Source organism: Protopterus annectens, chromosome 8.part1 (assembly GCF_019279795.1).
Source record: "Protopterus annectens isolate FY-2018-M chromosome 8.part1, PAN1.0, whole genome shotgun sequence".
NCBI lineage: Eukaryota > Metazoa > Chordata > Ceratodontiformes > Protopteridae > Protopterus > Protopterus annectens.
Window position 1 is genome coordinate 266,320,213 of NC_056742.1, and position 19,604 is coordinate 266,339,816.

The 19,604-nt window shown below is 38.7% G+C and overlaps 1 protein-coding gene across 5 annotated transcripts in view; it reads right to left on the reverse strand.

The window, feature by feature from the left end:
- Window positions 1-19,604, reverse strand: part of ZNF276 (zinc finger protein 276) — a 476,210-nt gene that overhangs the window by 420,610 nt on the left and 35,996 nt on the right. For 4 of the 5 annotated variants that reach the window (XM_044081861.1, XM_044081858.1, XM_044081860.1 and 1 more), the window contains exon 2: window positions 6,164-6,476. In XM_044081861.1, coding sequence (XP_043937796.1) covers window positions 6,164-6,476 — 313 coding nt within the window. The remainder of the gene's footprint in view (window positions 1-6,163; window positions 6,477-19,604) is intronic. The other variant, XM_044081859.1, reaches the window with a different exon arrangement.

Below are 19,604 nucleotides of genomic sequence, written 5' to 3' on the forward strand. Positions count from 1 at the left end.
ACGTCTCAGGTCGCTCACACCAACATGGACAATGACAGAGTCATATTTGTACTTGTCATGGAGTGACCTGAGTGAGTAGGTTGTGTGGCGGATCCTGGCACCAGACAGGCAGCTGATAGTAACCTCCGCCTTGTTTAGCCTGGAGAATGGGACATCAGTGTGCCTGACAATAAAGTCACCTATGACTAGTGTGCTGGGTATGTTGTTTTGCCTTATGGGCTGTGGTTGAGCCGCACACTGAGTCTGTGGGCTATGTGTCATTTGGGTTGTGTTGGGGGGTAGAGATTGCTTGTGTTTCTGCTTTGGATGTCTTTGTTGCTTGAGCAGATTATTATTGAGAGCCTCCGTGAATGTTTTTGTGTTTCTAAGTGTGAAGTTTGGTGGTGTAGGTTTGGTGGGACTATCTGAGAGTGTGGTGTGGTGCAAGTGTTTATCTTCTCCTCTTGACTGTCAAGTTCAGTCTTGGTTGGAGAGAGCTTTACCTCCAGTTTGGCTAGATAAGTGCCTCTCTCACAGGTTGTAGCGTTGGGTGGTAGGAGGAGAGGGTTGACTGTGTACATGAGGCAATTGCTACATTGCCCCAAGATGCCCAGATTCATCAGATAGACAGGAGAGAACACTGGGAGCTGACCCTTGGACATGCCTGAATAAAAAACTATTTTCCTCTAGATAAGTGAGGAAAGTGAGTACAAGCGCAGTCTTTCTCTAAGCAAGTGAGAAAAGCAAGTACAAAAACCGTTTTCCTCTAGGTAATGATGAAGGTTGAGCGCTATAGCAATTTGTAGCTTATTTAGTGCTTACAACAAGTTCTGAACAAGTGCCGAGCAGGAATAAGCAAATTCAAGTGCTAAAACTAAGAATCTGTATCTTAACTAGACTAGTTACAGGAAACAAACAAGTGCAAATGTGGGCTTTTAAATCAGAAAGTTGAAAGAGATGGAAAAACTGCCCAAAATTTTGCACTAGTTATAAATGCATAAGTCAGAGATGTAAACTTAGAGAAGTACTACTTATAATACTAAATAAGAGATAAAATTTTCAGTCATGTTTACTTATGCAGATGATATTACCCTGATTACAAGAAACAAAGTCTGGATAAAAGAAGTTGCATGTTAAAATACATCAATGCTTAACCAGTATTAGTTTAAGGGTGTGCACACTTATGCAACCAGCTTATTGTACTTTTATTAATTTTTTATATTTTCCCCCTAACAGATTTGTTTTTCACTTGAATTGTACAGGTTACATTAAAGGTGGGAAAAGTTTTGAAATTATTTATTGCGGTCTTATTTTTTTATATCACAAAAACCTGGCATTTTAACTGGTGTCTACACTTTTTATATCCACTGTATATAAAATACACACACACACACACACACACACACACACACACACACACACACACACACACACACACACACACAAATAAATAAATTCTGTATATGTCGTGATAAACAACAAACAGAGCATCTTTTCTTACAATGTATAAGGATTATAAAACTGCTGGAAAATTGTGTAAAAAATATAAAGGAGGTAAATGAAATGTATATGGATATAAAATGCAAGGATATTACACCCATAAAAATAAGGAATGTGTTAATGTTGTGTGGAGCATTTGGAATGAAAGGCTAAATTAAATTATCTTTAATAGTAAATGGAGACTAGCAGTAATTTTAAGAAAAATTAGATGGTGGTTGTGGAAAAAGAAGTGGGGTCAAATAAGATAATGATGAAAGAAGTCTAACATAATAATGAATAGTAAGGTTAGCTACGACTATATGACAGTTATGAAAAGTAATGGAAATTTGTACACTGTATAAATTTATAAATATACATTTGTACATAGCATTGTACATAATGTTTTTAAAATAAAGAACCTCTACTCTTTCTAATAAGTGTCATGGGGTCTTTTACATCCCTTGAGTCATCACCAACTCGGGCAAACAGGGCCTGTGTTTAGCGTCTCTTCTGAAGGAAAATTTTCTTCTTGGTCTTTTCATTTCCAGGATGCTGCAAGGAATATATACAAGTTATTATGGCAATCTTGTCCTTGTGCATCACTGGGAGAGACCCAACATCCAAAACCTGGGAGAGTAAAAACAAAAATAAAACCTAAAACTGTACTGCCACAAATGAATTTAAATTAACATGCCCCAAATAAGTCAGCTTATTGTGTTTTCTCTCTAGCTTCAAAGTCTAAAATGCAGTGTTTAGTGAGGGATAAGCCTGGTTGTGACCAATTTTAGCCTGATCTGTTTACAAAGTAATCCGTTTCACATTATGAAGTATCAAGTTATTTCCTACATGACATCCCTTATAATTGTTAGCTGCTATTGGAAACATGTGAGCTACACAGCAAAGGGACATTTTATGTTTAAGCTTATTTTATAGACCTTAAAAGTTCCCTGGATATGTAGGGCTGCCTGTCACTTCTGTTTTAATTAAGCTCCACTGCTTAGCTGTATTCTGGTGCCATGTTGCAACTTCACCACACTTGACATGGATGTTAAAAAAAAAAAAAAGAAAGAAAGAAAAAGGCTTTGTAGCACTTTTTAAAAAAAAAAAAAAAAAAACGCAAGTATTTACATTATGTAGAACTGTCATTGAAATATACGCCTGTGTACACATGAACAAACAGTGGCTGAAAAATGAACCAAAAGAAGCAAATCAAAACTTCAGAGGAATATCAATCAACTGCAAAATATATATTCACAGCTCCAGTTTCTCAGTTTTAAATTTTACATGGACTCTCTACTGCCTCCTTTAATCCTTTGGCCATTCAATGTCACCCCAGAAAATAACATACAGTACATATATTTACAAGCAGACAAAAAACAGCTACTACTTTGGAACTCAGCTGCAGGAATCTCAGTAGCCAAGATAAATAAAAGTGGTGAATTATCAAAAAGACAGAGGGAAACAATACTAATTTTTTTTTTTGAGAATTGAGCTACTTGTTACACTGTCCATTAAAAAACAAAGATAAACAGTAATCTTCAGAGTCCTGTATTCTGCATTTTTGTTTTTTTAGCAGTTGCTTTTTTTTTTTTTAATTTAACCAAAAGTAGCGTCTTCTGTTTTATGAGTTTTACTTGTGCTGCTCATCTCCCAGTCATGGCAGCAAACTTCAGTCTGATATACTCTTTCCAAAAGAGAACCTTGCACTTTTAGCCTTGTTGATCACAGATTTATTCTGTTTCTACTGGTGTGGGAAGGGATGCATGTATCTGTGGGGATTGGGATTATAGAGACGGGAACCATATGCTCTCTTCTGAGGATGATTTGCTGGCTATGGCTTTTTCCTAGTGACTATATTTTTCCCATTCAAAATATTTTGAAGGAGTATGACAAAACCTCTATTCATTGTCAAATTAAACCTCACCCATGAAGATCAACTTAACAAGCCATGACCCAAGTCTACAATAATAATATATGAGCCTCAGCTGCCTTGACCAGTTATCTATTGCCTACATAAAAAATTAGGATATACTGTAGAAGACATCTGAAGACTACATATCAGATACCAGTATGACATACAAAAATATGTACATACTTAAAAAAAAAAAAAAAAAAGATGCAACAGTTATTAATCTTATTAAATTCACAAATACAGATTTTCTTCATGGTGAGACAGAACTGGAGAAAAATAGTATAATAATAATAAATCTCAAGTCCTACAGTTTGGATGTGTCTTAGAATCACAATTCAAATTTAAGATAACATATTTATTTAAATGTATATACAATGCCTTTAAAATATGATGAAACATGTAATTCAAGAAAGGAGAGAGTGGGATTGTGGATGCAGATCCTCAAGAACAATAACCACACAAAAACAGTGCATTCATTAAGTAGCAGAAAGTATTCCAAGAACTAAGCCAGCATGAGAATGGAAAAAGGAGATTTTGCCAATAGAGATGACTACACGTATGGTACAAAAAATAAGCAAGAGAGGGGGCAGTGCTTGAATTTTATGGAAAAAAATTTCACAGGAAGGAAGGTACTAGCAGCAAATAACTAGAGAAGGAAAGATAAAAGAGTGGGGTGATGCCAATAAGACATCTGGACTGCAGGCTACAGACTGCCTTCCTTACCAGGGAATTGATATCAGAGTACAGGCAAGACCTGTTAGTTGAATCTAGAAGAGAAACTGTTGTCAAAAATGGGATAATTAGTAGGACATATAAAATATTGCAAAATAACTTTAAGAATCACAGAAGGTTAGAAAAGACAAGGAGAGAGACTGGAAAATCAATTTACAAGTGACCAATCAGATGATACAGGGTCCAGAAGGCTTAGGATTTTACTTTGGAAGTGTTTGCATAGGTATTTTTACACCACAAGCAGACTTTAAATAAGTTTTTCTCTGTCAGGTAGCGGAGGATGAAGGAGTGATGGGGAACAGAGAGGTAACCGGGAACATGGGTTGTGATAGTGTCATGAGTTGACAGATTTTTAAAAACTCCCTACAGACTACTCTGCCAGAAATACTGGGTGAGCAAATGGCTGTAACTAAGGAAATTATTCTTTTGAGCTGGGACACGATCCAAATTGCCTGGACATTAAAACTTCTTAAATTGTCTTTTGGCTTTTCCTGGTTTGAGGTCACCACAGCGGAACACCAGTCCGCTAATGACTGGCAGTGAATTTTTACAGTGTCAAGTTGCCAGCCTGGCTCCCAACCTTCAAAGAAGACACACCCACACATGCTCGGACCTACCTGAATGTCTTTCAATTCACTCAACCGCGAGGCGGACATGCAGACTCCACACAGAAGGGGCTCCAGCAGAGAATCGAACCAGAGAACCTCTTGCTGTGAGGCGACAATGCTGACCGCTTCACCACTGTGGCCCTTTAAGTTTATTTCTGTTTGCAGCCAAAAAAGCAATTACTGTTTGTGTCTTTCAGCTTTTCCCAGTTAGGGGTCGCTACAGTGGAACTCCGGTCCGCTAATGATTGGCAGTGGATTTTTACGCACCGGGTTACCAGCCCTGACGTACAACCTTCAATGAAGGCACACCCAATTCACGTACGCCTCCACACAGAAGACGCTCTAGCTGAGAATCGAACGGGACAACGTCTTGCTATGAGGTGACAATGCTACTGCAGCACCACCAGCGCAGTCTTAAGTCTAAACCCAAGTCTATTTGAAGTACTGAATAACTTAATATTATAAACAGAGATTAAAGAACTGAAGAGGGATCTTTAGAAAAGGGAAGGAGCAAATTACATAGAAATAAACAGAAACTTTGGGAACAATACAGGCAGAATAACGTTCAGGAGGAGGAGAGAGATTTAAGGGAAAATAGGAACCGAGCAAATTATGTAATATCGGACTGATAGCAATGTCTTTCGGCTTTTCCCAGTTAGGGGTCACCACAGCGGATCACCGGTTCGCAGATTGATTGGCAATGGATTTTTTTACTGTTCCCTCGTTGCCAGCCCAACGCCCAACCTTCACGGAAGGCACACCCACACGCACCTACCTGCATGTCTTTACAGCTCACTCAGCCGCAGGGAGGACATGCAGACTCCGCACAGTAAGAACTCCAGCAGAGAATCAAACCAAAGAACCTCTTGCTGTGAGGCGACAACACTAACCGCGGCACCACCATGGCCTACCAGGTATAAAAGAAAAAAGATAAAGATATCTGATGTACAACGTATGTAAAAGGAAAAAAAATGTTAATACAATTTGTTTTCATCTCTGTTAATGTATGGTTTGTGTTAGTCTTAAGTGGTAATTTAATAAAGATGTTTAAAAATGCCTTCAAAATATACCAAATTCTTCACCCCTTGGGTGACAGCTGATCATGGAGCCATCATGTACGCAGTCACTGGGGTCTCTCAATAACTACCCACAGTGGCTGGTCTAGGTACCAACATGACCACAGACATGTGGAAAGAACTAGAACCTGTACAGAAACCATCCTAGCAATTAACTATAAAGAAATTTTCTGCGCATTTATTCACTACAGCCAATGGATAAAAAAAAAAACATTAGTAAATAAAATCAAAATGTAAATAGCCATCAAGAGAGGACTGCTGTAACTTAGCAAATCTATAAATATTTTTTTAATCAAATATTTGATCTGTATTCACAGATTCCACTTATTTAAAAAGGGAAAAACTATGAGAAATGGGTAAAGAAATGACAAGCATACCCTTTTTGTGATTTGTCACGTCCAATGGGTGATGTGTTGACCCTCTGAATGAAAGTTCTAAGAATGTTGCGGCACTTGTAAAACTGAGCGTGACAGTTCTTGCAGACAAACTGGGGCAAATCAGGATCTTGCCTGATGGGAAGTCCCACCAAGTGTTGGAAGTCCATGAAGAAAACATGTTCCACACGATGCTGCTTCTCTGCATTACCTCCTACTACTGGCACTTTACCAAATGCATTCCGCAAACTCCGAGATGAAAACTTTCCATGGCAAAGTCGGCAAAACCCTGCAGTCAGGGTTTTGCCAATTCCTACTTGGGGGGGAAAAAAAAAGTTACTGATACAGTTAATGAAGGCAAAGTTAAAAGTACATTTACTTAAGTTACAGTAGAATTTCAAGACAGCAGCTTGCTGGATGAGCCACCTGCAAGTCTGGCATCACTTCAGCACTTCAGTATACCGCGTCTTCACAAATGTTGTTAACCAACTATGGGGCAAGTAAAATAGGAGCATCAGAGAACTTTAATACATTTTTATACCTGTTTCTGCAACTTGAACAGTTTTATAAAGTGTGGCTCAAACTCTGCATACAAAAAGTACACGTGAACAAAAATATTTACAAAGGGAAAAGCACACACACACACACACACACACACACACACACACACACACACACACACACACACACACACACATAGAGGGTAGATTAAACTGTTTGCACTTTCCACTTGCCTGGCAATTTCCTCTTTTCTTCAGTTATAATCATAATGTTAAAATAGCAAATAGTTTTGGAAAACAATGAAGACAATACTATGTCTTTGATGTTTTAATTTCACTTTCCACTTGTTTTTCTGTATGACAACACTCACAAAATGATGGCATTGAGTTATTTAGCATGATTTATATATATAGCAGCAAAGCATATTTAATTAACACAACTTGCTTCTTTAGTAGCTGCAACAGCTCAGGAACTTGCTGAAAGCTGCCCCGCAATGACCTTACCGATCTGTTTTACATTATTTAACAAAGGTATGCAAGGAGATAAGCATTTCATAAATGTCTTCTATTAAAATTTGAAGAGCCAAAAAACTTACTGTAGTTTATTATACCCCTCTCAGAGAAAATGTATGCAGAAAACAAGTTGGTGTAGGTCAGTTTTATGATAGAAAACAAGTTGGTGTAGGTCAAGTTTAGGATAGAGCTGTCATATCTACACTATGCAGACCAAAACAGTAGCTTGTCTACAGTTTTATGACCTTTTCTAAGGAAGCAAGACGGCCTACAGACTACAAATGTAGCTAGGGTAGGGCTAAGGGGGCAGCGACTCGGTGTAAAGAGAGTGTGTGTGTTTGTGTGTGTGTGTGTGTGTGTGTGTGTGTGTGTGTGTGTGTGTGTGTGTGTGTGTGTGTGTCATCACTGGCAGATTATTATTTTTTTTTTTTCTGCTCTTCATGCAAATATGATTGCGGGAGTCAGAGGACTTGTTGCTCCTCCTTAGGAGAGAAGAGAAATGCTTCAGATTAGAGAACAGACCCTTTATTTTTACTCTTCAAAGTACAACGTGAGAGAGTGACATGGATCTGGTGCTCCTCCTTAGAAAAGAAGGGAAGTACCAGAATGGAGAGTGGACTTTTGCTCCTAAAAATTAGTGTTGAGCGGCACTGGATGAGCCAGCTACAGCTCTGCTGTAGATATCAGTAAACAAACTACTCGCAAAGACAGGTGGCCTGATAAAGAGATAAGTTACAGATAATCATTTTCATTGTTAACCTGAATGAAATTTGTTCACGGCACGACAAGGTTTCTTTATATAAAAAAAAAGAGGACTTGCAGATATGACAAGTAATAACAAGACTATACAAATTACAGCCTGTGAACAAACGTAAATCCTAGCTTGTTCAAGTAAAAACTATCATACTTCCCCAGCCATATTCAATTGTTTCTGGTGTATCTAAATGGTGTAATGTTAGTTTTCATTTAATAACTAACTATAGTCTCTTATTTAAAGGCCAAGACTTGCACCCAACATTTCTCAAGCTCATCTCTAGCCAACTTATCTGTATATATTTTGACCATTCAAAGACTATCCATTGGCTTTTAATCATGACTGCTTTCTCTTTACAAGTGGAATGCAAGACTTAGTTGCAAACAAGAGTTCAAGCTAGTATGCAAATACTATAGAATGCATGGTTCTCTCTCCTAGGTGATGACTACTCAACTTGTTGCTCTCTCTTCCAAATGAAGGTGTGTCAGAATTAATTTCTGCTAAATTGCTTGCTGCGTTTATTCTTGTATGCAATTTGCTTTTTAGTGACCGTCATCACCTAGGCTGTGCCTGAAATTGGTCCACTGAGATCAGTGCAGTACCATGATAAACAAACTTGAACAAATACATTTCACAAGTGTGATGCATTCAACCTAGCTGAAAAAAGCATGCACTCTGTGGTTTCATTTACTAGCAAACAGGTCCTGATGAGTAAAGAAAAATATATAAAATGCACCATATGTAGCTGGGTTAAGCAGAAATTGATAAAACTAATAGTCTCATCCATATCCAACCTAGCACTCAGTGGAGACATCCATCCTAATCCTGGTCCCTCTATCTCCAACCCCTCCCCTCATAATCAGACTGCAAACCACATCGCCCAAATCACAACCAATAGAAAGCCAACCGACCTCCTTCTGATAAGCCGAAATATTAGAAGTATATGCAACAAGGTGCATGAATTCCATGCCACCATAGACTTCTACTCCCCTGATGTAGTGATCCTTACAGAAACATGGTTAAAACCACACATTACTAGTGAGCAAATACTCCCTACTGGTTACAATATACTTAGAGTAGACCGACTAAACAAAAAAGGAGGTGGTATAGCTATAATGTTTAAGCAGCATCTAGACATCCAGATCTTAAAGTTTGCAGCTCCCCAAATAGTAAGGAAGAAATAATGTATACCAACATTAAAATAAACCAAAATAAAACCCTAAACATAATAGGTTGCAACTTCCCACCTGGCCACAACATCCCTCCACTTGAAAACCTCCTCAGATGGACTACCCACCACCTACCCCAAGAAACTTTAATTCTAGGAGACTTCAACACTGACTGGCAATCCTGCTCTAGCAACCACCCAACCCATCATGTAAATCTGCATGGCTTCACCCAACTAGTCCAGTCACCTACTAGGATAAATAACTCCAACAAACACACTACCCTTGATTGGATACTAGTCAATAAGAGCCCCCAGTCATATATAGCAGGCTGCTCATCTGACAGCCTCAGTGATCACTCCCAAACCTTCTTACTAAGAAAACACATTTATAAAGCAAAACCCATCATCTACCGTCAAATACGCAAAAAACTAACTCCAACCCTCTCTCATTCAGCTCATCCCTAAAAGACTGTAGCTGGCAACCTCTAAAATACGCAGTCGACTACTTTAATAAAACATTGCTAAGCTTACCACGCCCCCATAAGATGTTCCCGAACTAGAGCCCAACAATCCCCATGGCTACAAAAAAACACGGTCTAAAATGAAAAACAGGGATAAAGCATGGGACAACTAGCACAAAACCACCCCCTCTACTAGGCAAAAATTCCTAGAACTACACAATAGAACCAAAAAGCTTATAAAACAGGATAAAATCCAATACTACCAGTCTGCCCTTGCCTCCTCCCAACATAACCCCAAACAATTCTGGTCCTCAATAAACTCCATCCTCCACCCAGGTAAAGTAAGTACACCCACTCCTAACTTAACTCGCTCCTTAGAAAATATTGCTACCTCTTTCAACAATCACTTCACACAAACCGTACTATCACTAGCTAGACAACACAACCCCCCCCCCCCATAAACCCATACCATCAACTAGAACTAACAATCTCCCAACTAGCTTCTCTTTCTCTCCTGTTCCTACCTCCAAAATAAAACAGATTACTAACTAAACTTAAAACCACCAGATTAGCAGCAGACAACCTCCCAGGTGAATACATTCAATTTGAAGCTGACGCTCTAGACTACCCCGTATCACTCTTGATTAACAGATCTCTGTCAGAAAGTTATGTTCCTACACTATGGAAAGTCTCTCACATAATTCCCCTACACAAAGGAGGCCCCTTCACAGATCTAACCAATTACCGCCCCATAGCTATTCTCTCGCCACTCTCCAAAATACTAGACAGATGCATTCATTCTCAAGTCTCAGATAACCTCCTTGCTAACAACCTCCTCTCCTACAAACACAGTTTCTGACCTAACCATAGCACCACCACCGCCTTACTTTCTTTCTCTAACACTTCGTGTTTGTGTCTTTCGGCTTTTCTCGGTTAGGGGTCGCCACAGCGGAACTCCGGTCCGCTAATGATTGACAGTTGATTTTTTTATGTACCAGCTTGCCAGGCCTGATGCACAACCTTCAATGAAGGTACGCCCATTCATGCATGTCTCCATGCAGAAGACGCTATAGCTGAGAATCGAACCGGACAGTGTCTTACTGTGAGGCGACAACGCTACCGCAGCACCACCACCGCGGGATGGGTTCTCTCTCCTCAGCTACCTTCCTAGACATCTCTAAATCTTTCGACATGGTCCCACAAAAACAACTCATCTCACTGCTCAATAACCTATCCTTCTCTCAGTCATCAACTGGCATCAGAGTTACCTATCTGACCGCCAACAAGCAGTTGTTTTGCAGGACAACCTACCCCCAACTACCAGTCTCCACAGGAGTTCCCCAAGGGTCCATCCTGGGACCCCTACTCTTCTCTATTTTCACCAATAATCTAGCCTCAGCCACAACACATGGCACACTCATACAATACGCAGAGGACTCAACCATCTGCACAGCCCACTCCCTACCAGAACTGCAAAAAGTCACACAGGAAGCATTTTCTTCTATTGAAACTTGGTTATCCGATGCCCAACTAATACTCAACCCAAACAAAACAAGATTACTAATCTTCCAACCCACCAAACTTAACCTAGACAGCTCTCACTTTAACATCACAGCAGAAGACAACACCACCATCCATCCTACAGAACACACCAAATTACTAGGAGTAGAAATAGACAATAAACTGAACTTTGACATTCAAATTTCCATGACCATTAAAAAAGTGCACAAAAAACTAGGAGCATTATATAGAAATCAGCAACTACTTACCAAAGCAGCTAAAATTTCGGTAGCAAATTCTCATCTTATCTCTACCCTACTCTACGCCTCTCCAATATTTACTAACCTTAGACTATGCGATCTAAATAAGCTCGAAACCTGCTACAACAAACTCGCCAAATTCGCCACAGGGGCTTCCTACTGTACTCACCACTGTCGCTCACTAGCAGAACTGGGCTGGCTAGAGCTCCCCCATCTCCTTCAATGGTACCAACTCACACTTGCCCACAAACTAAACTAAACCAACAACTAAAAGTCCCAACCCTCCAGAATCTACTCCAACACTACATACAGGGCCGGCCTTAGCAGAAATGGCGCCCTAGGCAAAGTAGTGCTCTGGTGCCCCTTAAGCCCCACCCACACCATAGCCATGAAATACCCCTATTTGAGCCACACCCACAGGGTCACTCCCCAAGAAGGCCACTCCAGTCATTTCCTTAAATGATTTAAATGCTTAGGAAGAATAACCACATTACAAGGTATCTTAAACTGCAACTACCTCTACATAGTATTTTCTACTTTAAATATCAGAGCCGGATCATGGTCAAATAGGGCCCTAGGCAGGGTAGTAGATTGCCCCCCCCCCCCCAGAGCAGCCCTTCCTGTAGCAACCCCCTCCCCCCACCAGCAGCCTCCTCCTCAGCCATTGCAGTGTTCCATTATTTGGTTACTTCTCACCAGTTACCATGCATACTGTTCTCTTATTTGCTTCTACAGTGATTACAGATATAAAAATAAAATAGCACAAAACACAGGAAGCCATTTGCTGAACAATACAGTCTCGCAATAAAAACAGACTTAGCATAAGCAGTAATCTTCTCTGCCCTTGAAACTTAAATTCATTGAAATGGAAAAACTCATTCATTGAAACAGCATGAAAACCCACATTCATAGAAAATGCATCTGGCCAGTGAAGAATTAAGTTTACCTTTGGGCTTTTTTAAAAACAGACTCATTGCACACATTTGTTAGGGCCATGCATACCTGTATTTGTTCTTTGATTCACCTTCCTGATTGCATTGAATTATATTCCTTGTATAATACAGCACCACTTGTTAGAAAGTGTTTTAAATTTGTAGTTTTAAACATTCTTTTAATAAGCAATGAAACAAAATGTATAAACCAATAACTACCCTTTTTCAGAAAAATTCAGCCATAAAAGACCACTCAAGACCTCTGTCATTACAATCCACCAATATTACTCCATACACACAATCTCTGCAGAAGTAAAATTATCTGAATTCCACGTTAAAGAAATCTGTAACTAACGAAGAGGTTGCTATGGGAAAAACAACTTCATATATCAATGTTTTATCTACAAATTCAGTGCCTGCTGCCCTTGAAGAATTGCCTATATTACATTAAAAAATTGGTACGTTGGTAATATTGCAATAGGAAATGACTAACAAACCAGCAAGTTCATAGTCACTAGGCATCTCATACAAAGGACATACTCAGAAGTGTAGCACCCCATCCCCCTTATAATGCACCAACTAAGAAACAATTATTTGAGCAATGCAATATCAGCACTCCATCTACATGGTGTGGGAGTTGAATCCACAGCCATCTGCACCAAAGGGAATTATGCTACTAACATGCTTTCAGATTTTACAACACAGTGTGCCATTTGATAAACAAAAACAGCTAGTTGCATATAGAAACATTTACACTTGGAGTGCGTTTTAAATTTGTAGTTTTGAACATTTTTCCAGTAAGCAATGAAACAAAATGCATAAACCAATAATGACACAACTACCCATTTCAGAATATTTTAACCATAAAAGGCCTCTCAAACATTTGTCATTACAACCCACCACTATCAGTCAATAAGGACAATATCTGCAGAAGTAAAATTCATCCGAATAATTCTACATTAAAGAGATGTGTAACTAACGAAGAGGCTGTTACTGGCAAACAACTTTACATTTCAGTATTTTATCTACAAATTCAGTGCCTGCTGCCCTTGAAGAATTAATTGCCTACATTACATTAAAAAAATTGGTAAGCTAGTAATATTGCAATAGAGGATGACTGAGAAACAAGTTCATAGTTACTAGGTATACTAAACAAAGGAGGTCACACTATGGAATGCAGAACCCCTATCCCCCCTTAAAATGCACCAAATAATCAGCAACTAGGGCACTACATACCATGCTTCCATACCTCTCAAACTCTTGGCACAAGAAATCTGAACAAAGGCTAAAATGATGAGGGGACAAAGGCCCCCAAATGGGGCAGATTATAAATGTTGCTCTTTTTGACCTAGAAAGTTGCTACAATAACAGCATTTGTCTTAGTATGCATTTTCTGAAGGAAATGAAGGGTGAAACTCAAATGTATGACATTTAGTTATTTACATCCTCAGTGATTTGCCAGAAAACCACACATTTTATGAGGAATAGGCCAAAAATAGGAGGCAAAAATCTGGACAGTTGAGAGGTATGCATACCTGTCAACCTCTTAGTGCAAAAAAGCCTAACAATGTAGATGCAATGGCTGAAAAATAGGGATAAATTTTAAATATTGCACTTTTTAACTTTGAAAGTTGCTAGAACAGGATTTGTGTGAAAATTAATCAAGAGTAAATGTGAACTTAAGAGGGGGACTAAAGGATTTTACAGAAGACTAAGGGTGAATAATAAAGGGAAAGTTAAGTTGAAATGGTTTGGGGTTCTACAAGGAGAGAATATAAGGGGTAGAGGGGATGACTGAAAGGACAGATGTTATAAGGTATGATTAATGCAAACAAGAGCAAACATGATGCCAGAAAGACTTCTGCAGCAGAATATTTGTTTATATTACATCAACACTGATTATACAGATGGAACTTTTGCATTGTAGGGGAAACAAGTCCCCCCATACCCATATTGTGGACTGCACTTCTACACCTCCTGCTGACTTTACATTTCAATTGCAAGGCTTTTGAAGAAAGGAAAATCTTGTGCATTAAATCAAATTATTCTTTGTTTTAGTGTTCTGCAATCTTGCAGTTAAAATATAAACGTGAGAAGAGGTAAGGGGATTCAGTCCTCCCACATGGACAGAGGGATCGCCTTCACAAGGCCGAAATCCAAAATAACTGAAGACAAATTTGCTGAAATGAAAAGAGCAAAACTTTAATTTACCAAATGGTAAAGTGTTACTCAGAGTAAGTAAACACTTGTCCGACATTAGGGAATATGCCCTTTTTTCCACTGTAGTGCAATCCCGGAGTTGGTATATTTCATATATATATATATATATATATAGATATATATATATATATATATATATATATAAATCTATATATAGATCTATATATATAAATAATATATATAGATCTATATATATATATATATATATATATATATATATATATATATATATATATATACACATGTATATATATATATATATATATATATATATATATACGGCATCTGTTTTGTTGCAGATTGTGCAGTTCTTTTGGACTCAAAAGTAAATAACTGCTGGCATGTAAATTAGTAGTTTCTTCATATTATGTGCACCAGACGGGACAAGTATGAACACTTCCAAGGCAGAGGTTAAGAAGTCTCACAGAAAAGAAGACACTGCTCTACTTAGGGGGTGGGAAACCTCAGGGGTAGTTTAAGCACTTTGATGTCTTGTTCCAGAGTGTGGGCTTGGTAGACAAAAAAAGCTATCAAGCAGACTGAATTATTAAAGGAGCTAAAACAGTATGTCCTGCTGTACCTCACCCAATATGATTAGAAACTGTAAGTATGTGGTTACAGGTGCAAGCAGTGTGAATAAGACTTGCCTGCTGACATGCAGGCCTTAATCACCCTTATTGTATAAACAGCTAAATGATGTTGGTGGGAATCTCTTCCTCATAACAATATCCTATGAAATTCAAGGCTATTGAGTCTTGTGATGATTATGTCTTGTTAGTCCCTGACCTAGACTCCTGTAAAATCTCTTTTCCACAATAACTTAACTATACTACTACCATCACATTTTTTGTCTGTTCATGTTTTACATGTTCATCAAGTCATACTTCTTGATGTATCTGTTTGTTACTATGCTTATTCTTACTTCTGTCTGTCTATCCATCTGCCAATCCAGCTAGCTGGATGGATATTTTGGTTCTTTACCTCTGTCAACCTTAAATCTTTCAATTTTATTTATAAATGCTGTCTTACCAAAAGTGATTTTCTCCTCAAATTTCTGATGAACTTGTAAGTCTACTCATTTGTTATATGTTGCACCTCAGCCATTCGGAAGTAGTTCAGAGTTTCTCTTCTGCTAATTTCTGAAAATCCCCTGTTTTGCCATAATTAGATGGGTTTTTTTTCACTATTCTGACAAGGCCTTATGCCATAAATATAGGCATGGCTTTTTCAGGAGCAGGGATGCGGACTGCTCTGTTGTGTACTCATTCATTCACAACCCTGTTTTTCCCATTATTCCATAGGGTGTCAAGGCATCACTTCAACAATGACAATCACTTGGAGACAAAGTTTACATCACTAGGTGGCTAGCCCTGCTGCATTAGTTCTATCACACCACATACACATTCACATATATGGCCAATTTAGAGTGTCTAATCCACCTACTACATGTATTTGGAATGTGCACCTGGAGGAAACCAAATCAAACACATGAAGGAGGCAACCCAGCCAAGAACTGAACCTCGGATCCTCTTGTGGTGACACAACAATGCTATCCATTATGCCACCATGCTGCATCTGCTGAGTATATCCATAAAATATTCACCCATGAACTGAATAAATATACATTAATGCATCTTACAGCTATACAAAACATTATATATTAAAAATAAATAAGTAGAACTATGAGACAAGCACACATAGCGATATACACACACGCACACATACTTACTCCCTCACAAAGCAATACACGTTTCTTTCATACAGCAAAAAACGACGAGTTTAAATTCCACACACTCCAACTCTCTCGTACAACACACAGACATGCACCTTTTTTCTCATACACACACCTACTCTCTCAAACAGTAACACATGCACTTTACCTCTCATATAAACAGAAAGACAATTTAAAGAAAGACAATTTAAATTCCATACATACAAATACAATTTCCCTCACATACAGAAGCTAGGTTTAAATGACACACACACATACACTTACCTTCTTTTTAAAATGAACGTCCACACGCGCACAAGTAGACTTAAGCCCCTCTCTTAACTTTTCTACTAGTTTAACTTACGCGCGCCTGCAGAACGTCTTTACAACTACGTTGGCATGTGTGTATGAGATGCATGTTGGTTCCTCCTTAAAGAAGGCTCGTCATTTAATCGATGAAGCCTCCTGGCAAAGCTACTACAAAAGTGGGAGTGTGCTTGCCCCTCCCCCTTGCCCTATGGTTCTGCTGCCTGCATAAATGAATAAATACTTGCAAATTATGCCCTTTATACGGCCGGTCTGTACGGCGCCCTAGGCGGTTGCCTAGTTCGTCTATGCCTAAGGCCGGCCGTGCCTACATAACCACGAGACCACTAAGATCCAGCCACAAAAACCTCCTACAGGTCACAAGAGCCATTAACTCTGCTGAAGAAGCATTATTCTCCTGCACTATACCCAAACTCTGGAACTCCCTCCCATCCTCAATTACCTCGGTAATGTTTTGCACCCACTTTAAATACTTACTAAAATCACACTTCAAAACTTGCCAGATATGCCCTTGCAACCCCCACCCTCTAATACCATCCACTCTCCCCACCCACTACCTCTCTCAGCCCCCTATCAACAACCTACTCTTAGCAAGCTTGACTACTCATGTTCCCAGCTACCTACCACATAATACTAACTTCTTGTAGCAACAACTGCTAATGGCTGTTATGTACCTCAAAAACAGATTGCATCAATTGTTCACTGATGAATCTCAACTACATTTGTAACCATGTTTAGTATATGTCACCATATTTTAAAATTGTACTATGTTCTACAGCTGTTTTACATCTGTTTTCTTCTTGTCTTGCGTCCTTAACTGGACTAATGTCTATATTTAAATGCTATGTTTTTTAACTGTATGATGCAAATAATACTTAATGTGGAGCTTTTCTCCCCAGGCCTCCACTGAAAACCGACCTGTGTCCAGTCGGACTCTCCCGGTCAACAAATGTAAATAAATAATCACATAAAAAGCTGTACACTAATGATCTCTACATAAAATCTAATCTCTGATAACTATATTCTGTCCTACATTTCCATCATGCAGAAAGCCACCTTACTCAGGAGCAAAGAAAACAATTCTCACTTTTTCTACCAAGATGCTTTGATTTAAAGGCAAGCAATCACAAGCTCTGAGTACGCTAACCATGCTACCTTTTTTTTCACCACTCCTTACTAAACGTTAAAAAGGGTTCAGTAGGATTCTGTTCCTCTACTTGCAGAGTCTATTCTTCTAGGTGATTTATGCAAGGGATTACTCTACTTTTTACCAATGACAGTACTACATGCAAGCAACAAAACACGTCTGTCCAGAAGGCAGTTCTGCAACTTAAAAGGTTTTCAATGTTTTAAGCAATTTTAAAAGACTTATAAATCAAACATTTCCATGCGTGAAGCATATGTAACAAGTTTCCAGACTACCAACAGAAGGTGCGCACTGTAAAGACACAATAAATCTTAGCAGTATCAGAAACTTGGATGAAACCATACCTGAGTGGCAAGGAGTTTAACAGTCATACTGAAAGTGCACTTAGACATGACTATAAAAGGAAAAAAAAATACAACCTATTCCAAATAAATACAACCTCAAATTAATCTTGGAAAAGAAGACACTAGGAGTATAAAAATAAACCTCCAAATTTCTGGAGTATAGGCAGTACATATTTTAAACCTGAAAAAAGCATATACTGCTCAGGAGAACTTTCAACATATTATGGCAAATATAGTTAAAAAGTTGCTAGTAATGAACACTTTACAGTGGAATTTATCCAATTCCTCACTGAGCCTACAAGAATGGATAATACGTTTGGGGCACAAAATATGACTGACTGCTTACCAAGTGACTTAGACATACTGCTGCTGGCATATTACCCAGGTTATCACTACTCAATTTTTGAAATATTTACATGTTCCGCATGGCAGAAAGATTAAACAGTGTAACAACAATACTAAAAATCTTCTGTACGTCTGTCACTGTAAACCTGAAATGATTACATTCGTAACGGTACTTTTCTCCTAATTATATACGTTACATTTGTTTATATAAAATGTTTGTCTAAAACTGTGCTGTATTACATGAATTCAACTGTACAACAGCACCCAGGTAATTAAAGAGTTAAATAAATAAATAGATAGATGGAAGGAAGCAAGCAGTCCTGCAAAAACACTAAGAATGACAAGTACAAGAAATCTGAGGATACCCCCATGGAAAAACAGGAGCAGAAATGAACACAGTGTTCTGAACAGCTCTTTACTGAAATCTCAGCAACTCACATCAGCCACTGTTGCTATATAAAACAGACTTCAGAGAGTAATGCAATACTGAGCACTGGTCTTCTCCTTTACACATCTTAACAACTTTGAAATCACCATACCACAAAGAAAGATCAAAGCTTCGAGAAATGGCAATCACAGACTTGGTACATGTTAAGTCCAGACTTTCAGCAATTCGATCTCCACAGTTTGGGACTCTTCCAATGCAAGTCCCAAGATTTAAACTGGTTACCATCCTGGACACATACCAGATTCTGCTCTTGATTACCTTAGCCAGATTCTTGTGGAAATTCAAAAAGCATGCACCAAACAGACTCAAGAGTTAGGAAAAACATAATTCCTTAAACAGCTCAGTAGAAGAAAGCAATGCCCTTATGGATACACGTCACTGTAGTAATCCACTCTGACCATACCAAAAACATACTTGGCACAAGATGTTTCAATTCAGAAAACATTCCTGGAATGAAAATGAGAAGTTTTCATGACAATATATGCAATGCTGCGACAATGAACATCTGGGAGTCCCAATGCACTACTAGCAGGTATTGAGTTTTGCTAGTGTACAGTGTTTATTATCACCGTTCAGCCTAGCAATAACTTGCACAGAGAACTGGTAGGCCAGAATCTGGCTGAAAGCGTCTTGCTGCACACTTACTTGTGCACGGCACATTGCCTACACAGCCATAAAGCCATCCAAGAAAGCAACTCCACCTGTAAGGCAGTCAGGAGAATGTGAGGGATGCTATGCAGAGCCACTACCCACCAGGGAATCTTTTTTTTAAAACTTGGAAGTCTTTTTTTTTTTTCCTCACTGAGAGCAGTCC